General features: G+C 43.8%; 1 protein-coding gene across 2 annotated transcripts in view; it reads right to left on the minus strand.

Annotated features, from left to right (window-relative positions):
- The window catches only part of DYM (dymeclin), a 300,965-nt gene that overhangs the window by 36,215 nt on the left and 241,898 nt on the right, over nucleotides 1-22,852 (minus strand). For both annotated transcript variants that reach the window (XM_018555737.1, XM_018555736.1), the window contains 2 exons: nucleotides 16,074-16,256; nucleotides 4,001-4,114 (listed from right to left, as the gene is read on the minus strand). In XM_018555737.1, coding sequence (XP_018411239.1) covers nucleotides 4,001-4,114; nucleotides 16,074-16,256 — 297 coding nt within the window. The remainder of the gene's footprint in view (nucleotides 1-4,000; nucleotides 4,115-16,073; nucleotides 16,257-22,852) is intronic.

Below are 22,852 nucleotides of genomic sequence, written 5' to 3' on the forward strand. Positions count from 1 at the left end.
TTCAGTGGGAGCACCTGTCCTAATATTGTGGAAATACAGCTCCCCTCTTCAAGATATTTGTTTGGCTTGGGATCCCATACTTTTCTTTTATAATTATAGATGTTCCCTGGTCTGATTGTAAATGACCAGACTGGGTGAACATGCTCTAACGTCTGTAGGCACCTCCAGGTCTAAACAACATGATCTGTTACTACAAAAAAACATCCAGTGTACTCTGCTGGTTTCTGCAGCTGGTGCAATCACAAATGTGGCCGATATGGGGTTGGGGGGTAGAATGGGTCCCTGTTGTGCAATCAAATGTAAGAATCTGCAAACAGCTGCTGGTGACTCGTGTCAATGTAGCTCACCTATATACACTGCTTGGCCAACAAAAAGTCACCACCTGGATTTAGCCAAGTCTAAGGTCTAATTTCAGCAACATTATGTCCCCAAAAAATGAGGTCACCCACCTGCCTGAATATACTGAATGACCAGGCTTTTTTTTCTTCCCTGATGGCACATTGGGCATATTCCAAGATGGCAATGTCGGGATTCATCGGGCTCAGATTGTGAAAGAGTGGTTCAGGGAGCATGAGACATCATTGTCACACATGGATTGGCCACCACAGAGTCCAGACCTTAACCCCATTGAGAATCTTTGGGATGTGCTGGAGAAGACTTTACACAGAGGTCCGTCTCTCTCATCATCACTACAAGATCTTAGTGAAAAATGAATGCAACTCTGGACAGAAATAAATGTGACATCGCATAAGCTTATTGAAATGATGCCACGGCAAATGTGCGCTGTAATCAAAGCAAAAGACGGTCACACTCTAATATTAAAGAGTGGACTTTTTTGGGCTAGGCAGTGTATTTTAGGCTTAACAAGGGCCAAGGTATTGTCAAGCTGCCCCTGATAAGGACTAGGTGCACTGGGGCGGTGTCCCACAGCTGGAGGTGAAGAGAGATGCCCCATAGAAGTCTACAGGCTGTCATAGGCAGACGCGGCCAACAGAGTGAGACTTACGGTATTGGATGCAAACAAACACCAGAGAGGTTGGATCAAGGTAGGTATGCATCTGTGCAGAGGAAGTGTGGGCTAGGTTAGCTCAGGCCAAAAAGTGCACTTTTCCTTCAACCCCTTACGGACCAGTGAAGTCCATAGTACGTCACTGGTACCGGGCCCATTTAAACAGACTCCTGTTGGCTAAAGACGCAGGGACTCTGTTTACAATTGTAAAGCCGACTGTCGGCTTTACAATAGAAGCGATCAGGTGACTCAGCTGTCGCCCGATCGCTTCTCCGGGCCACCCCCACCCGTTCCCGCATGTTGGCCATCGCCACGCACGCCAGAGTGAGAGCAATAATTCTAAGGCCAATATTAATACGTATATATATATAAAGTGATGACCTGTAGGGGCTTTTAAAGCGTCATCTATGGACTTTTTGGGGTACTGAAATCTGTCGCAGTTTCACGGACGCACACAATTTTTAACCTGGGCATGTTGGGTATATATTTACTCGTAACCTCTTCTTTTGTATTTTATTAAAAAAATAGGTATGTAATTGTATTTTGGGGTACTTAAGGGCATTTTTCACTACATTTCGGGGTTTGATAATACGTTGCGCTAATATTGTGAACATAAAAATTATAAACTGCCACCATTTTATTCTATAGAGTCTTGGCTTTTAGAAAATATATAATGTGTGGGGGGTTGTTGTCATTTTCAGGCCTAAAATGTGGATTATATAATGGGTACAAAAAACAAAAAAAAGGCCTCGGTCACTAAGGGGTTAAAGACAGGCAAACAATTCACATGATCTTGTGCAGATCTAACATTTGACCCTTTATAAACACGCGGCTTTATAATATAACCCCTTTAAATATAATATGAAAGTCAAAATACAACGGTAAATTGAACTCAGTCGTAGTGACTACTCTTGCCACTGGAGTTATCAGACAAGCAATTGGACAGATTGATGGATACGGGTGGACAGACCCTTTAACCCTCCTGTTCCTGAGGGGGAGACCCCATTAAAACACTTGCATTGCAGTGTATACTGTTAGTAATTAGTGAGAAGCATTACCTATCACAAGTACACAGCACGTTCCTGGATGGAATGATAAAGAGCCTATTCTTGTCCGTACATTGTCGGGTTGCTGTAAAAGTCGAGTTATGTGCAGCTTCCATTAAGAACAAAGACATACTTTGACAAATACCACCGTGGCCTCTTAAACGTTCCCTATTAAACAAGCCGGTGCATGCAGCGCTCTGACAGAAATATCCGCAGTTGTTGCTCCTAACCTGGGATGGAAGTCACAATCTGTGCAGCTCAGAGATGGAATTAATTACGCCGGCAGGTCTGACAGTGTGGAAAGAGAAGGATTATTAATAGTTTGTGCCCCAGATATACAAGACGGCATAACCAGAATATGGTGAGGATGGCAAAAGCAGAAGCTGCGGTTAGCATATACGAATAGAGCCCGCAGCTCATTGGCTGCCTTCTTTGTTCGTACGAAGATTTTTCCGACCAGCTCCTTCGATCAGCTGACCGAGTGATGCCTGCGGAAAGGGTGCCGACAGCGGTACCTACTGTGCGAATTTCAGCCGGTTCCTCAAGACCCGTCCAAAAACCACACAAGTGTATGGCCACCTTTATTCTTCAAAGCCGGATTCCCAACCTGCATACAACTGTTTCTACCTCATTATCTCTCATTTCTGAAAGAAAGGCAGATGTATCTATAACCCCAAAGACCCTTCCGTAGGACTAGTATACAAGAATATTTTAGAAAACAATTCTTCTGTGTGACATCGCTGTCTGTTTTCAGAAATCTATGTATGTCGTCCTCCTGGCCCACCAGTCATGATCGATCTGAATACAAATCATAAGCAAATTACACTTCAGCTTTAAGCAATTGTTTTCAGCAAAAGGGAACCATTAGTTATTTAAAACGAATCAAATTTGACCAAATCGACCTTTATCTTGACTTAAAGATCACCTGCAATAATCAAATTAATGATTGATTTAGGTCTATTATTTAAAAGAGAACTATGAGGTAAGTGTTTTCCCCCATAGTTCTCTTTAGGGTCACGGGAGGACATATTCTAACCTCCTCCCGTGACCCAAAGCTCAGTATATAGCGAGCTATTGCCCGCGATATACTGAGAGCGCCGCAGCCGGGACGGATCCCGACATTACTGTCGAGATCCATCCAGCTGTGTGAGTGACAGCTGGCTCTGCCTATCTAGAGACAGAGCCGGCTGTGCTGCCCCCTCCCTGTCCATTCCTCCACTCAGCAATGGAGGATCGGAGAGGGGAGGGGGGAATCCCTGCGGACAGCGGTGACTGACAGTCACCTCTCACTGCAGGGAGATGACTGGGAAGTGAGCAGATCGGTGGCATGTTTCTGCTCACTTCCCGATCTATAGAGCTGACCTGTGACAGTTTCTTTGTCACACGGCGGCTCTAGCTAGGAGGATGAGTGGAAATCACTTACCTCATAGTTCTCCTTTATCCTCAAACCTCCCCCTCTAGAGCAGGTCCCAACATAATTTTTTTTTAGCTTGTTCCTATAGCAAAACACAGCTTATATTATTCCCTGTGGCATCCTCACCTGGGGAAGCTGCTGGGAGCGAAGTCCCTTTGGATGTAAGCACGCCTCCCAGAACTACATCTCCCAAGAGACATTTCCCTACACATGTATGCCGGCTCTTAGGAGTCAAAGAAATAGCATTGGCTATATGAGAAATAAATCAATGCATGGATGTGGGGCGGGGGACAGGTCGAGCTCTGTAGTATAGACAATTCTGCTTGAGATTTCAGTGCATCAAAGCCATAGCTCCAACAGGAAGTTAGCGGCACGTTGAATTCTTGTAGATTCTCGATATGTACCAAATCGTTTTTTAATTTTGCCTATATACATTTTTAAATAATTGGTGATTATTTCTCTTACGTTTGAGCTCACAAACATACCACCTTGTCATGTAATGAAACCATTGGGGAGGGTTTCCACGCTTACCCTGAGCCTGTCTTTTGGCAGTGCGACTGCTCCTTGCTTGATGACCTCCTGGACTCGTTCTACTGACAGATCCGTTCCAGCCTGCTCCAAACGTGAGCTGAAGAAGCTGATAACCTACAAGAGAAGAAAAAGTGTTAGGAGAATGACCTCTGCACACCGTCACTGCTCACCCATCAGTCACATCCGTCACCCAGGGAAGCATAAAGAGCTTCAGGAACTCAGCTAAGAGTTATTATCATCTAGAAATGACAAGAGACACAATGCCAATAAAGGAACGAATCCCTTTCTGAGAGAATAAAAACACTTTCTTTTTAAGAAAGCTTCCAACAGTCACACAATGTGGAAGAACTAAAAACATTAGGACATGTATGTGGCCACTGTACCTCCTCAAGATGTCATAGCCAGGCAGGTCTAAGGATGGAGACCAAAAAAAAAAATCTGCTTCCATTTATTCCATGTGTTGGCCATCATAATCCAAAAGTGTATGTGTGCGTGCATCTGGGAGTTAATGTGCAGGGTCCTCTTTGGGCTTCTTCGGTAAAAGGTTGTCATTAATTATCCAGAAAGCATCACTGATCCCTGTACTCACATTACGGCCTAAGTCTTCCAGGTTGCATAAACTGGAAAAACAGTGGTGAAAACCAATTACTGCGGGGGACAGAACTAGACGGGAGGTGAGTTTTGCAGGCAGAGCTCCTTTTTCAATCACCTATGGCTGCATTAGAACTGAACTCCAGGCAAACAACTTATTTCAGAGCTGAAATACGTGAATGGGCTTTCCTGCAAAGGATGTGTATTCATGTTCAGTAAAACTAATGATCTAGGCACCCAAACCAGACAACACAGCCAGTGTCCTGCACTTCCCTAAATCTGTCTGTAGCTTACACTGTCCAGATAACTCTCGCACTTAACATACCGTCTCTACCAACGCATCCAAAATTTTCCCTCATGCTAATACATAGAAGTTTGCTTTCTCTGATGTTCACCTAATCATCTGCCCTCTGGACCTTACAACTACTCCAGTCGTACTCTTGCTCTATTCTACGCTCGCTTACCCATACCTTCAATTTCTCTCCCTGTACTTGTATCTTCCCTTCCCCTCTAAAACATGCTCTTGTGGCCTTCACACATTAAAATCCTTCACCGGACCAATCCCCCCCCCCCCAACATCTCCTTGGTCCATTTACCTCCAAACTTCTAGAATGCTTAGTCCTTTAACCATCTGAGTTGTTACCTCACTGATAAACATCTCGACCCCTTACAGGCTGGCTTTGGCGCTGATATCTTTACTGACCCTTTACAGGCTGGCTTTGGCTCTGCAAACCTTACTGACCCCTTACAGGCTGGCTTTGGCACTAAAAACCTTACTGACCCCTTACAGGCTGGCTTTGGCACTAAAAACCTTACTGACCCCTTACAGGCTGGTGTTGGCACTAAAAACCTTACTGACCCCTTGCAGGCTGGCTTTGGCACTGCAAACCTTATTGACCCCTTACAGCCCAGATAGCAGGGATAACTTGCTACAAACTTGTGGCCGGGTTAAATTGTAATTCTTGTTAACTTGCTGCACACATTCCTGGCAAGTTGTAGACTTGCAGAACACTTGCAGCACAAGTTCTAGTTGACACTTTTTGAATTTGTAGCAAATTTGCTTGGCGAGTCTACAGTAAGAGTCCTGCAGGTCTTTGCAAGAGCTCTGCATAGCACGTTGATCTGGAGACTTGCAATGCAGACTTGCTGTAATTGTGCAACAAAATTGTGAAGCTTGTCAAGTCTGCAATAGTTTAGCAAGTCATTTTCAAACTTGCAGCTCAATTGCTTGCTATCTGGGAGGCATTTCCTTGGCACTGCAAACCTTACTGAACCCTTAGAGGCTGGCTTTGGTGCTGAAACCCTTACTGACCCCTTACAGGCTGGCTTTGGTGCTGAAACCCTTACTGACCCCTTACAGGCTGGCTTTGGTGCTGAAACCCTTACTGACCCCTTACAGGCTGGCTTTGGCACTGCAAACCTTACTGACCCCTTACAGGCTGGCTTTGGTGCTGAAACCCTTACTGACCCCTTACAGGCTGGCTTTGGCACTGAAAACCTTACTGACCCCTTACAGGCTGGCTTTGGCACTGCAAACCTTACTGACACCTTACAGGCTGGCTTTGGTGCTGAAACCCTTACTGACCCCGTACAGGCTGGCTTTGGCACTGCAAACCTTACTGAACCTTTACTGCCCTTCTAAAACTCACTAACTCTTTAATAATTGCTAATATCAATGGCCACTACGCTGTACTCATACTATTAGACCTTTATACTGCCTTTGATACAGTTGGTCACCCGTTCCTCCTCACAAAAACGTCACTCTCTTGTCCTCCATCACTCTGCTCTTTTCTTGTTCTCGTCGTACCTAACTAAGTGCTCCCTCAGCATCACCTACATCTCCATCTCTTTCCAGTGTCGTCCCCCCAAGGCAGACCCCATCTATCCTATGTCTACCCTTCCTCAACTTGTTCAGTTAATAGCCTCCCATGGCTTCCAATACCATCTTTATGTCGAGGACACCCAAATCTATCTCACTACACCTCAGCTTTCCCCTTCAGTCTCCTCGTGCATTACTAATTTACCAACTGACAATATGCATGTCACACCACTTTCTAAAACTCTAATGTTCCAAAACTGAGGTCATATTTTCATCGGCTGGCAAGGATCGTCCAACATGTAAGCGCAACAGGGGGCCAGGGAAGGTCTCAGGGTGTAGTGGGTAAGTTAATTTTTCCATAATTTGTGAGTAAGTGAACTTTAAGGGATTTCCTTGCACTTCTTGTTGTGGCTATCAGACAGGAAGTTAAGGGAAATCTCCCCAACTGGACACCGATGACAAAAAAAAAGCTGACAGCGGTTAAGATTATCCTTATTCTATCTAAAATTAAGGTGGTTATTCACTAAAGGGTGAAGAGTTTGGAGAAGGCAGGAGAAGTGAACTATCTAGGACAACATAGCTGATTTGGAAAGAATTCTCCAATTCAGTTCACTTTTCAGTTCAGCGATGTTGTCCTAAATTGTTCACTTCTCCTGCCTGCAAAAATGTGCAAAAAAGCAAAACATTAAAAGGTAAAAACACACTGCCAATAAATGTTAAAAATGTATTACACTGGAATGCACTGTAATATTGCATGACAGCAAATGTGTGTAGTGGGAGCATTAATGCACGCTCTAGGGTGTGAATGAGCACTTAAAGCCACTGTTGCTTAAAGTTCCTGCAAAATGCCTACCCTGTAAAAGCATAAAGCGAATAATGTCCTCTCTTGTGTCACGGAACGCAGAGAGAAATCCTTCTCTAATATGTCTTCTGAAACCAACACTTCTGGAAGTTCAATTTGTTTTTTTTTCGAAGACACTTTGGAGGTGGAATTCTCTGCAATGGAGAGGTGCAGGCTTTGGGAAAGATAAGTATTCGCTTAAAGGCAAAGTCCAATTTTGGGGGGAAAAAATACAAAATAAATAAATAAATGCACACTTCATAAAAGAAAAACTGCATTTGTAATTTTTTTTATTGCATCAAAGCCAGTAAAGCATTGCGACCACCATCGGTGGATCGTAGGAGGAATTCTCTGGCTGTCACAAATACTCCCCCTGGCCCCTGTCCATACCTCGGTACAGACAGTAATTAATAGGGACGGGAGAAAGAATGAATGGACTACAAGTGTGGTGATGTCACTGCACTTTTATACATTGAGAACTGCAAGTCCCTCTGCCGCAGTGGCTAATGGAACTAGTTTTTCCATTCACAGATCCTGTGTGTGGTGGATGGGGGCAGAGGTGGCAATGTGACAATGTTTCATGGTGTAACATAAAACATAGTCCAAAAGGTATATTTAGCCTTTAATTTTATCTGAGCATTTTGCAGGAGCTTTACAGGTGCCAGGTAAACGGATGAAATAGACATGTTTACTGCTTTACCTGCCAAAGGCTTTGTGATTCTGTACAGTCAGTCTTGTGATGTATGCACATTTTATCACAGACAGATGACCAAAGTAATTCCTAATTAAGCAATGTCACCTCTCCAGCCTCCCCATTGGACAGTAAATTAGCATCACCTCTTCCGGAGAGCAGGCAGCTGCCCCAGAAGAATTAATAGCAAACAGGTAGCAAAGTGACCTTAGTGATGAAAAAGTGTGTGTATCATAAGGACATTACAATTACAAAGTAAACTAGGTAACATATACACGGGCCTGGTCCCCCCAAAACAGTCACCACCTGGATATTGGGCAGTGTTATAATCTGGGGTTACTTCAGTTGGTCAGGTCTAGGTTCAGCAATGTTATGAGCCCAAAAAATGAGGTCAGCTGCCTACCTGAATATACTGAATGACCAGGTTTTTCCATCAATTGATTTTTTCTTCCCTGATGGCACATTGGGCATATTCCAAGATGACAATGCCAGGATTCATCGGGCCCAGATTATAAAAGAGTGGTTCAGGGAGCATGAGACATCATTGTCACACATGGATTGGCCATCACAGAGTCCAGACCTTAATCTCATTGAGAATCTTTGGGATGTGCTGGAGAAGACTTTACACAGAGGTCCGACTCTCCCATCATCACTACAAGATCTTGATGAAAAATGAATGCAACTCTGGACGGAAATAAATGTTGTGTAGACATGTGCACTGCCAAAAAATTCGTTTAGTTTCGTTTTAAATTCGGATTTGTGTTATTTCGTTTTTCGGGATTCGGGTGTGAAAGTCAATTCGGATTCGGAATTCGGATTCGGACGAAATTCGGTAGCGTTAGTTCGAACGTTCGTTTCGTTTTCTGTTCTTATTCGTTTCGTATTCGTTTCGTTTGCAGCAAAGTGACATTTGAAGGGGGAAAAATATTTTTCTCCTTCTCTAATGTCACTTTGCTCCAACGAACGAAACGAATAAGAACAGAAAACGAAACGAACGTTCGAAATAACGCTACCGAATTTCGGAAATGGAAATTCGGATTCGTTTGCATTCGTTATGTCTGTAATTCGGAATTCGGATACATCCGAATGTCCGAATTTCCGAAAATTCGTCCGAATTTCGATTCGGAACGAAACGAATCGCACATGTCTAATGTTGTGACATTGCATAAGCTTATCGAAACGATGCCACGGCGAATGTGTGCCGTAATCAAAGCTAAAGGCGGTCCAATGGAATATTAAGAGTGTGACACCTTTTTTTGGCCAGGTCGTGTATTTACTTAAGCCATATAATTATCTGTTTGCCTGGAGTTCCTCTTTAACAGCCTTGCATGGGTGAGAACGCTACATCTTAACATAACCAGCTCTTTATGAAACGTAGCCCTTTTGCCGTAACTTGTACATCTGTTTCGTGATGTAGAATAAACACCAGCAAACCACCAAGTTTTGACAAGCGTGATGCATTAACTGTCGCAGCTTCAGTCAGACAGGTACAGAGAGCGCTCAGATGCTGGAAACACACACAGTACAAGTGATGTCGGATTGTGAATCGGCTCTTCGCACGGCACCTTGCAAATGTTCGCATATCTTGCCGAAAAACTGCAGCGTCAACAGTCTGGCGGCGCTCAGACCACGGATGTCGTGTAACATTTCAAAGCAGAAGCACAAGGCCATCCAGACAGGCAGGGTTTCCTCCGCCGCCACGAACCAACGCGGCAGACACGGTCATGCTATAGCAACATCCTCACTCCGTGGTCTTCGACAAGTTCTACATGAAAGCCTGATGATACATTTCTGGGATTCATGCGTCTGCTGCGGTTTTGAGCCAATTTAAAGTGACACTGAACCCTCAGCTTATAAACTTTACAATTGTTAGCCCCCACATCCTTCATCTTTCGAAGTCTTTACTTTTTATTCCCAGAAACATGCAATCGCTGGAGCATAGTGCAAAAATACTACCTGTGCCAGCAGGCACCCTTGTACGGCAAGACCTAGGGACACTTTGGTGGATGGTGATGCTGTGGTGGATGGTGCAGCGGCTGGACATGCTGATGCTAGATGTGTTGGCACTTCCAATAGAAGTTCTCTGTGGAAGCGCCTACAAAAGTGGCAACACTGCTGTTCCAAACAGCGTATGCCAAGCAGCGTTGTCACTCTATTTAAATTGCAAGGGATGAGAACATGGATGAATGTTTTTACTTACATTGAACAAGATAAGCATGACAATAAAGTTTGAGTCTGGTTAGGTAAGCTTCCAGAAACATTCCCCCTCACCCAAATTACCCAAATTACCTAAACAACCAATTAATTTAAAAAACCCAAGTTAAATGGCCCAAATCCACAGTCATGTGATGCACCGCATTCCGAGTCATCTTGCTCCCTCATTGCAAAAGGTCCCTTCTCCAAGTGCCCATATTTCTACCTAGTGTTGTTGACATTTCTCATTGGGTTTAAAGGTGGGGTCCTGAAAACTCAAGCACCCGCATGACGACAACATGAGGGGCAGGGACAAAACTAGGTGGCAGGGTTCCGGGACTACAGAGGTGGATCCGTCCTTCACTCTTGAAAGAGGAACTGTGGAGGTTCATGTGACAGCCGATTCAGGTGTGTAAAAAAAAAGGCTTGGGAAGGTTTAATTTATAATTTGAATGGGTGCGCAGCTCAGAATGCACAGGCCGAGTAGAATCATTATGGCAAAGAAGACCTACAGCAGCCTTGGACAAATCTCACCCAGAACTAGCAGCCAGCAATAAGCAACCTGAATATAACTATATAGGTAGCTGAATAGCACAATGGATACATAAATCTCAGTCTTACTTGTCAAAATGAATAAAGAACTATATGGACTATCCTAAAGCCACACTAGGTACAATACATATCTGTACATACCTACCTACCTAAATGCCCACACAAGGCACCCACAATACCCCCTCTGTACATACAGTGCCACCCAAACAACAGTCCCTGTATATTTTGGGCCCCCTGAGGTACCAACAATTCACCCTGTACATAAGTGCCATTTGAGGGTCAAAGGGTACATACAGTAACCCAATAAGGGATCTATAATATCCCAATTACATACTATGCCCATTAACCTATCGGGTTCATACATAGGTACCTAAAAAAATGCTCCCTTCCCTAATACACTACCCCCTATACAATCCCACCCAGAACTACATACAATAGCCCCTATAATAACACTACCGCCCAAAGCTACACACGACAATACCCCTTACAATATACCCCCTGAGCTACATACAATACCCCTAAAGATATACCCCTCTGAGCTACATACAATACCCCTAAAGTTATACCCCCCTGAGCTACATACAATACCCTTGTACTAATAATATCCTCCTGAGCTACATACAATCTCCAGTATACTAACAATCCCCCCACCCCCCAAGCTTCATACAATGCCCCCTATACTAATAGTGCCACTCTTGGCTGTATACACCGCCACCGAGACAGAGTAACCTGCATTACCGCAGCCATCTCCACCTCATCAAAACCCCTCCACATCCACTAAGATAGCCATACCCAGTGGTGTGGTTTATGGTATGCAATTGGGGACAGACTGCAAACAAACCTCATTGCTTCTAAATTAAGTTGAGTCAAGAGAAAAATGTGGAAGCATTCTGCATGGTAGTCAGACAAGAAGCGAAGAAGGTGCTTGCTGCCTGATACCACTTGGACGTAATAAACCTGAAGCACAGTTAGGTAATCAAGAAGAATGTCTGCAGCTTCTAACCTGCCCTTGAAGTAAGCAACCAGCATCCACCTGGCCCACATTTAATGGTTTCTGAGGCTCATGTACAGCTGCACAGTCTGCACCAACGGTATGTCCGCTGTTAGCCCATTCAGACTATCATCACTTGTCCAAAATGGTCTTCAAGTTCAAAAGTAGGGCCCTGCCAGGTTCTCAATTTTGTAAATTAATTTAACCACAAACGCTCCCAAGAACATTTATGTCAGGTTTGTCAGATACATTGTCCACAATGTCTGAATATTAACGTTCCCACTGAATACGGAGCTAAACAAGTCAGACTTACAATTGGCTGCAATGCAAGACTTGTCAAGTTCCAACTGCAAACAATGGGACACAAGCCACCAGACTCCCAATGCCTGCAATGGTAGACTAGCCAGGTTCCCACTGCATGAAATCCATATATAAAAGGCTCTCACTGGCTGCAATGGCAGACTACCTGGGTTCTTGCAGGATATGCACAGGCTGGAGTTTTATAAAACTCTGTAGGAACAACAAGATAATATATATGCTACTTAGACATGGAAAACCTCAGCATAATTTCACTTTCAAAGAGAAAAACAAGCACAGGAAAGGGAGAAGCAGAACTGAGACGACAACGGCGGTATTTAGACACATCACACGACAGAGACATGGACTATCTTTCAGCATGTTTGTCTTCCTGCTGCTCTTCTCTGATGGACCTCAAGATACTCCCAAGATCCAGTTCAAAGGAGAGCCGAGTAAGCAATATCCCCCCACAAAGCCACAACTGCTCGCATGATACGGCGGCCTCACAGGCCTGTCTGGATTTATTTGGCTTGATGGCAAACATAAACCTAGGGAAATAGGCTTTCCTTTAATTCCCATCAAAGAATCTGAATAACAAGGGGTTTGTTTTACCAACTGCTCTCCCTTTTTATGTATTATGAGGGTAAATTCACATCTAAAACTGAGATCTTCAGCCTGAACATAGGTTGCTTTATGTTCGTTTTTCAGATTAAAAGGCATATTGTATACATTGAGGCTGAATATACAGCATGTGGAGGGCTTAATACTGTGATGGGACACAGAAGTGCTGCAGCCAGAGGGCTTTTTTTACTTAAATATATACATTGATGGTGATTATCTGATAGAGAATCTGTTTAGAGTGACACTATTGGTAAAATAGAATTGCACAATTAAGGTTCCCAGCAAAGAAGACATGAAATAACCACTTCTGCTGCAAAGCTCTCTGCTCAGGAGTAGTGATGGGCTCGGGCGTGTTCGCAGCTCCACGTGCCGAGCCCGCCAGGAAGCTGACAGCGCCAATCACAGGTACTGAGACATTATCCCGGTCATGCAGCTGCAGAGATCGGGATATGTCTCAGTGCCTGTGATTGGCGCTGTGGCGCTGTCAGCTTCCTGGTGGGTTAGGCACGTGGAGCTGCGAACACGCCCGAGCACATCACTACTCAGGAGTGAAGAGAAACCATCAGTAGAATCTCACAATTCTGGGAGCATTGATTTCCCGATCCCTTCCTATGCTCAGTGGTTTGATCTAGGGCTGCAACTAATGATTATTTTCATAATCAATTAGTTGGCCGATTATTTTTTCGAATAAAAAAATTAAATATCATCCTTACTTTAAAAGAAAATACACAAATGCCGTGTTACAAACAATGTTTACTTCAGAATAAAACTGCATGCACAATTTTTTGAAATCGCACTGCACTGGAACACACAGAATTGCGTTACCATTCCGGTGCGGCCGATCACACTGTGGGTGCGAGGCGCGTTTGGGGTGCCATTGAAATGAATGGCACTGCAACGCACCTCCCGCAGCACAATTTGTCAGGGCGAAACCAAAAATGACTTTTTCCCCACCTTTTATAATTTTTTGGGGTAATAATTGTACTGTAAGCACATGGAGCTTCAATAGCTTCAGCCCGGGAATGACAGCTGCCAATGGCAAGATTCCACAGACGGCAGCTGAATGTAAATACAGCAGGTAGTGGGTGGATGCAATAGCCAGCCTGCTATTGGCCATTTCAAATTGCAATAGCAGGCTGGCTGTTTGCTGTGCCCTCCTCCAAGCATGGAGGAGAGAGCTAGGGGATCCAACCAACTAATCGATAATGAGAATAGTTAACAACTGGTCTCATAATCGATTAGTTGGTTGCAGCCCCACATCACTACTGTCCTGTAGTGATGTAAGGGTCAGCGGGAGGAACCACAGCATGCAGTGTGGGGACAGGCAAATCCACTCTTCCAGAAATGTTGCATTCTGCATCAAGTAACCTGATCAAGAAACTATTGATGCTGTCCTAGGAAGTGAGAAATTCAACTCAATCTACCCAAAGTGGATTTCTGCTGCAGCAAGGTCCAACCGGCTTGTCACATGATTCTGTGCTGTGAAACTGCCCCTTCAAGAAGCTACAGAGGACGGTACGCATACAGGGCCATTCAAAAATCAGGAATAGCACCTAGTATGCGTTTAGTAAGCAGGACATACAGTGCAGAGGATGGATTCCCAGTAAGAAAATTAAAGCCCTTCAACAGGACAGAACCTGTAATCTGTTTATTTTCAATCACTTTTATTGTGGACTTTTGTTCATCTTTACAGGATAAGTGCACTTACCCTTTTTGCCCCCATGGAGTTAACCTAGTCCACCCTCCTACCTCACAATTGTGTCTGTGGCATCCAATGTTTGTTTGCATTCCTGCAAGGCGATTTTTCAGTTTGCGGGCTGCAACAATGCTGTGGCTTCCCATAGGGTTCTATTGAGCTTTTTTTGCTTGGAGTGTCACATGCCTCAGAAGAGAGGGCTTGTATAGGAATACAATTACTTACGGAACCCAGAAAAGGAGCTGGTTGTCATGGATAAAAGATCTACCTCAATAGACTGGTGTCTTTTTTCAACCTGACTATGTACCCAAAATGTAAAGCTGTCATATATGGATATTGATATAGGAGAACCAAAAAAAAACCCAAAAAAGGAGCCAACAAGTACAAAACCGATCTCATCAAAATATAATGAAAAGGGCCAACTTGTTTCCTGGAGACTCAGAGACCTCCCGTCTTCAGGGCTTAACATACTCATTGCAGCCAAGGACATCGGCATGGTCCGAACACTCAGCAAGGATGTGCTTACAAGGTGAGCAGTAGAGACAAGCACTGCCTTGATATAACTACAGTCCAGTAGCTGGAGTTCCATGTGAGGCCAAATGCAGATACTTTACAGCAGCAGAGCCTAGCAGATGCAGCCTGATTCCATAGAAGGACACCCCTCTTCAAGCGCCACTACAGAAGTTGTCTGCATTATCAAAAGCCAAGTACAAACATGCAAAAATGTCCATGGATATAACTAGAGGTGGCTAGAAAGGACAACAGGGATCCGCCATAGCCAACATCTTGCACAGCCATAATAGCTGAAAATCAGAAGGCCGAATACTACAAACTTGCTTGTTTATGTTCCTTGTTTTAGAGTATTACCCTGGAAAACCCTTCCAATATATGATTGACATAAACCAACTATTTTGGGATACATCTCCCAAAACCACTGACATGCCGAGCCGGTTTATAACCTAGGAAACATCTGCTGTCAGTCCAGGCTACAGAAGGGTTGCCAGGTTTATGATCCTATTGGCATAAGTCTGCTATAGGCCTGTGAATGCCGCCAGCAACACTCCCTTGAATACTGTATTTCACAAAAATAACACAAATGTTTACTCACTTTCCTTTCACTCATATTTCCATTCAAGGTTAGTGCTTTAGTTTGAAAGCAAAGTAGGCAATGGAGTAAACGGGAATTACTTTCCATCATTTTCCAAGAGGCCGCATAAATTTAAAGTCCTACAGAATTATTTACCCATCTCGGTTTAGCTACATTTTGAAAAGGAAATCTGTGCTTTGTCCAAAGCAGCAGATTCACCTGATAGGTCAGATCTATGGAGCGTTCCATTGTGAGCCCAGCCTGAGTCATGACGCACCCTTAAATGGGTGTTTCACTGACAGCCTGGGCTCACAGGAAGTGGGTTGAATGATCACACATTCATTACGGAAGAGGAGCAGAAGCTGGATGACTTAGGACGATGCTGAGAGCAGTGCTGGAGCTGGGTAAGGGTTTAGAGCTTTTTTAATTTAATAACTTGGAGAAGAAGGACCTGTAATGTCAATGGAAAGGCCAAAAGTGTGCAGGATTTAAGGTATGTGTCAAGGGCATTTTTAAAAATAATGGAGTTGGACTTTATGTTTCTTCCTTTGAATTTCTAATTCCTTAAAGGAAATGTTGTCTGGGAGATGAATGGAGCGTAGGGGGGAAACAGGAAAAGGTAAGTATAAGTGAGTTGGGGTTTGGACTTTCAGGAAGATCATACAGGAGATGCCGATGCGATCCATCTACTTACCATGTCTATATTCTGCATGATGTCCTGGAAGGAAGGGTGACTGCGGAACTGCTCGAACAGCTCCCGCTTGTACAGCAGGGCGTACACCAGGTTCGGGTTGTGGTGAAGAGAGTTGGTCAGGCAGGAGTTGATGATTTCCAACATCATCCGGATGACTTCCTCTATCACGTTCAGGTCTTGGGCCTGCACAAACATAACAGAAGTTCTGACATGAATATGAAGAATGACACATGGACCAAGATAATAAAATTCTGCCATAGGGCAAGAGGAAACAATCCCAATTGCAAAATTGATAATTGCAAAACTACAACACTGTCATAACAATACTACTAGTCCGTATACCTTGTTTTAGTGTGTTTTTTTAAAGACCTGATAAAGGGGGTGGAGCTGCAGCCACGGAATTTTGTTGGCTTTTTGGAACAAGCTTGTATCCGGACTTAAACACTATGGTTCTAGATTCACTCAGCTTTTCATTGGCGTCGGTGCTTCTACCAAGTAGAATCAGCCACTAGTTCTAATGGTGACCCCAGTTAACAGACCAGAAAGTGATGGACTATTAAAAATATTACAGTTGTCACCAGAGGTGAGGGTAAACCTTCCCAATTGGAACACCTCTTAAGGTGACAATTGCCTAAGAGAGGAATTCTTTTCACCTAACTTGTCTCTGGTACAAGAAGTAAAGTGAAATCTCCCCATGAGACACAGCAAAAAAATAAACCCTTCGCTACATCCAAAATCTAAAAAGAAAAGTTTGGGTTAAACATACACTTTAAAACTCCCCACTCTCTCAAAAACTAAATATAAAACCTTTTGGCTTTAGATACACTTTAACTCCTTAAAAATGTCCCAGTCCCATGTTCTTCCTGCTGTGATTTGGGAGACTTGCAGCTATTCCAGAGATAGCAAGCCGCCGCTTAGCCCTGATGTAAAGTGCTGAAAGGTAATGCTTGTAGAGTACGTGTCCAGCCATTAGATTCAGTGGTGGGGCACAGCAGAGAGATGCAGGAAACAAGCAAGCCGATGACAATGAGATAAAGGTAAATGTCTCCCAGAGAATAATGGGCTCAGCTAAATGAGAGCCAAGTGCAACACGACTCTGAAAACAAACAGCAATCAGGGTTTCTGTGCGTGGCACCAGCCAACCTCACTGCTGGTCTGGCAGGATGGTCAAAGCTGCTCTAAATGAAAGGGTGTCTGTGCTGGAATTCCTGCAATTCTTATGGTTTTACTGTTTGCTTATGTCCGGCTTGTGTACATTATAGCAGGAACCTGCGGATAGAGATTCTCAGCAGATTTGCTACGCCTGATGGCATTTATCGGAAGTGAGCCCCATTAAAACCCAAGTCCTGACGTTCATGGGTTTCACCAAGCAGTGAATATGTACATTTTCAAATGTCACAGACAAATATGGTCCTGCAACCATTAGCAGAGAGACAAATGGGAAAGGAGCAGTCATGCACAGTACCAGTATGGTGTCCATTTTAGGATATACCTCATACTTAATGCTCTTCCTTCAACCCACAGTCAGGAATCCAGCAAATTAAGGTCAACCCGTGCAATAATCCATCAATCCTCAGTCAAACTTGTTGAAAGTTAGAGTCAGGTGTCAACGTCAAGTGTCAATCCCGTGATACTTTTGTTACCCTGCCTTTCCTTACCTTTCTTCCTGCTTTCAACTCTCGTGTCGCATTTTGATAGCCCCTTAAAAGGTCTAATTTTAAGTAATTAAACATCTACAATTTTTTTTTTATATGGAACTTAATTTACTAAAGTTCTGCTTGCATGCCATTTAGTTTACCCAAAATGTCCCATGCTTTGGTGAAGATCAATGGACTGGCATTATAATGAGGCTTCATCAAAATGGGGTAAGAGACACACAAATTAAGGACAATTTGGGTAACTGAATAAAATTCATTAGACGTGTTACAAAATGTGGTTGCAATATACTGTATATGAGATAGGGATGTTATGGCTTTTGACAATGACTTCAACTGTAAAGATTTGATTACCTATAATGAGACATTTTAAAAGGGGCCATTAGAACAGGACAATAGAGAGGGGTAGTTGGAACAAAGGACAGGGGAGGTGGAGTAACAAAAGTATCTACTGACACTGACTATTGTATTGACCTTGACTCCTGACAAGTTAAGACTGCGGTTGGATACATCACTGATGGGGTCGACCATATTTTGCTGGACTACTGACCAAAGAAGCATGATGTAAATTGAGATATGTCCCATATATGTTGTGGAACCTCTTGGTGTCACCTGCAGGCTGACTATACTATAACTGAGAATCATCCGACTGGTGTGACTGTCTAGTAGCATTGTTCTGACTGGCTCACAGTACAGAACCTCCCACTCTCAGACAACTGTCTACTATGTAAAGATTTTTTGGAAGCTTTAGTAGCTGTTGTTTTTAACAAACATTTCTTATTTTCTGGATGTTTAATGAAACTTAGATTCCTGATATATTTGGGTTTAAAGTGTGTGTGTGTGGTAAAAACGTTTATAGTTTGGGATAAAAAGTGAAGGGTTAAAATCCCAGTTTATTCTTTGGAGTCTCTATCGTATTAAGGAGATTTCCATTCACTTCCTGTCCCGGGGACTCAATATGAAATCAGTGAAAATCTTTACAAAGTGAGGGGAAAGTCCCTTGTTAGATAGTTGCCACCGGAACAAGTGTCCCCATTGTAAGATAGGCCCTCACCTCCTGCTCAAGTAAAAACGATAAATGCTTTGACTTGCCATCACTTTTAGTCCTAGTGAAAATGGTCATCAGGACAAACCGACAAACTGAATGAGGATTCTAACCCTTCCCTTCTCTATCCAAAAAAAGATTTGCTTGTGCATAAACTTTAAGGTGCATGAAAATTAGGGATGCACAGATACCAAGTACCGCACTCGGTACAAGGACATGTACAGATATTTTTCCAGCTCCAAGACTAGACTAGAGAAAAATTCAGAAGTTAGGAGGCAGCTGTTGTTTGTAAGGAGCACACGGAGCTCCCGGGATTTGTACATCTCGGTTTTAATGTATGATTTGTTTTTTATAAATGTAAATAAAGGGATGCACCGATACCATTTTTGCAAGTACAAGTACTGAAGCATTTTTGTTTATTGTCATGTGACAATTTTTCTAAAACAATATCGATATGATTTCAGGACAGTGGTGGAGCGCCAGAGCCAGGACCCAGCTGCAACCGCTGCAACCCCCGGCAGTTCTCATGAAAATTTCAAGTATCGGCACTGGTATCTGAAAAGTATCGGCGCATCCCTAAGAAAATATTCTGATTATTGAGTAGATTAGACCAATTAAACATAAACTGTTAATGACTAGGTCCTCTTTGCCATTCGAGGCAATCAATAGATCAACATCCTAGACCAGGGGTAAGCAACCCTTCCAGCTGCTGTGGTATTACAAATCCCATTAGGCACTGGGATATGAAGTTTCACCACAGCGGGAGGACTAGAGGTTGCCTACACCTGACCTATTGAGCATGCAGTCATACAAGGCCATCGTTCACATGCCTAAAGGCTTCCCCTATAACCATATTACAGTATATTTTGTCCCTCATGATTCAGACTTTTGGAGCAGATGCCAAATGTCCAAACTGGTCATATCTACCCATCATTTTGTGTCTCCAATTGTTACATATGGTTGCGCCCTTATACAATCTCGCGTTTAGTTTACTAATTTGTATTGAGATTGTAGTCCGTCCTGGGAGTGAGCTTGGAGCGGTGACTACTTTACAACAGACACAGGGACCATGGGGAACAAAAGTAGCCCCCCTCCAGAAGGAAGGACAGTGTCAGCTCCAATTCAGAGACGATTGGAGGCTCTACAGCCGAGTGATACACAAATAAGATACATTTTTGGTAATACAGTATCTGAGGTACTTGAATGCATTTTTAAGAATTCTTGAGTTTAGTGTCACTTTAAGTGGTCCTTCCATGTTAGTCAGCTGCGCCTCCCAGATGTTGATAAGCCTGCCCTAATGCATTCAATTATTTTGCTGCCAATTCCTGGAAATCAAAGCTCAATAGCAGTTAAGGGGTAGGTGGTGTTTGTATAAACCTTCTACAAAGCAAGTGCTTGGCACTATGGCAATCCTTAGTAGCGGTCGCCGTGGGCGAATGCTCTGCCCGATGACAGCACAAGTGCGTATGTACCGTAAAAATCAGATCTCAAGTGAGATACAAGGGTTTTTTTTTTGTTTCACTGAAACTTTCTAAATGTCAGTGAGAAAGAACTGCCTGAAGGACTCCTGAAAGCTTCAATTACATATGAATAGAGCTAGCTGATCTCAGCCTCCTATTATACACAATGTGTTCGGTTGTGGGGTTAAACCTCCTCGCAGGGCACAGCTAATATTGGCGGACTATATGGGAGGTCCACCCACCAGGATGAATAGCATAGTTCTCCATCAGAAACCCGACACTAACCCCTCTGTGCTGGAGACTAAATGAATACTTTAGGTGACTGACAGTTGAAGAATGCTGCAATTACACAATGGCATGCGAGCTAAACATCAGGGATGGGCACTGCGCGGAGCACAGAAAGGCCTACAGGTACACATATTGCAACATTCTCTGCCACGCTCGAACATTTGCGCGCACAAGAGGATTTCAGTTGCCTCTTGGGAGAAACCATCCAGCCAATCTGCTCTACACTTGTTCATGTTCCAGTGTCAAGATAAACCCCGCTGGTGCCTAACCTGCTGCCTGAGGGCTGAATGTGTCTCTCTGGAACTTATGTGGCCCTCGGGCCCCAGCAGTCTGTTTTTCCGGCCTAGGTGGTTACTTGGAGCCAGTGAAGTAAAGTTATTCATTCGAATGGCTTAGGGTTTCGTTTCTTACTTTAACGCACACTTTTTTTGTGCTGGCCAGAACCTCTTAAATGTTTCTCTTATTGCGCATAAGACATAAGTGGTTTTGCTGAAAAGAGTATCATTAGTGTGTGTCAATAAAATATTATTACTGGGACTGTAATAACAGTAATCTCTAGCAGTTTCATGTAACATTTCCCCGATCTGTGCCTGTTACTGGGAGCAGTCTATAGCCATCTCCTGTAGCATGCCTGCAGCCTATGACCATCTCCGGTAGCATGGCTGCAGCCTATGACCATTTCCCATAGCATGCCTGCAGCCTATGACCATTTCCTGTAGCATGCATGCAGCCTATGACCATTTCCTGTAGCATGCCTGCAGCCTATGACCATTTCCTGTATCATGCTTGCAGCCTATGACCATTTCCTGTAGCATGCCTGCAGTCTCTGACATCTCTTGTAGCATACCTGCAGTCTCCGACCATCTCCTGTAGCTTTTTTGTAGTCCCTAACCATCTCTAGTAGCATGTCTACAGTCTCTGCCCATCTCCTGTAGCATGCTTGCAGTCTCTGACCATCTCCTGTGGCATACCTGCAGTCTTAGGCCATTTCTTGTGTCACGCCTGCAGCCTCTGACCATTTTCTTTAGCATCTCCACATTTTTGTTTTTTTTGTAGCACACTGAATATTATATGGGGCCCTTTGCTGATGTCAAGGGGCCAACTTGGACCCAATCTCAAGTAAATGAAGCATCACTGTAATACACACACACACACACACACACACTATATATGTATATAAACACTAGGTATGCGCACAGTTGGCACTAGAACTGGGAGAGAGCAAGCAACGTGAAAACCCAGGCATAGTCAAGAAGGACAGCCCGGCTCTCAGACCAGAACTGTCCAAACGCCACCAGAAGAACTTGCTTGTACTTAAATGGTTTCCACATATTCTACATACCGTGCCCATTAGGGAACAGTTCCCTTTACATGCTAAACCCACAAAAAAAAAGTTTTTATTTTGGTCAAAAACACTGGAAAACAGTCACCTCCTTATACCTCTGAGTAACTCAGGGCTAGGCCAAAGGGTGGGCAGAAGAGGCAGCCATCTTGGGCGCACCAGCAGGTGCAGAAAGGACAGGAAATGCAACCTATGCTGCTAAAGTAGTTCACAGCTCATGATAGGTAAAGGACCTTGTCCTGTATCTGGTGAAATGCCTCCACTAAAAATTCCAACCACATAGGCTAGCCAGGCCGGCAGGTTTCACGTTTTCTTTTCCATTCTGCTAAAAATAATGCATGAGCATGACCAACCCAGCAATACCGTGAATACTTGCAGCACTGGTAGGGTTTCTTGTTATGATGAGGCTCCTACCACAGACTGGCTATGTGGTACACAGATGAGTCCTGTCACTTTAAGAAGGAGCTCCTAACGACCACTTGTTATGTATATAAAAGACACCTGTCCACAGAATCTCTTTCTTCCGCGCAAACCTCACCACCATGGACAAGACCAAAGAGCTGAGAGAGGACGTTAGGGATAAGATTGTAGACCTGCACAATGCTGGAATGGGCTACAAGACTATCAGCAAGAAGCTTGGTGAGAAGGAAACAACTGTTGGAGCGATTATTGGCAAATGGAAGGAATACAAAATAACCATCAATTGCCCTCGGCCTGAAGCTCCATGCAAGATTTCGCCTCATGGGGTAAGGTTGATCATGAGAAAAGTGAGGGATCAGCCCAGAACTACCCGGGAGGAGCTTGTGAATAATCTTAAGGCAGTTGGGACCACAGTCCCCAAACAAACCATTGGTAACACATTACCGCCATGGATTGAGATCCTGCAGTGCCCGCAAGGCCCCCCCTCCTCAAGAAGGCACATGTACAGGCCCGTCTGAAGTTTGCCAATGAACATCTAAATGATTCAGAGAAGGATTGGGAGAAAGTGC

The sequence above is a fragment of the Nanorana parkeri genome, unplaced genomic scaffold, assembly GCF_000935625.1.
Source record: "Nanorana parkeri isolate BGI_ZX_2015 unplaced genomic scaffold, ASM93562v1 scaffold210, whole genome shotgun sequence".
Lineage (NCBI taxonomy): Eukaryota > Metazoa > Chordata > Amphibia > Anura > Dicroglossidae > Nanorana > Nanorana parkeri.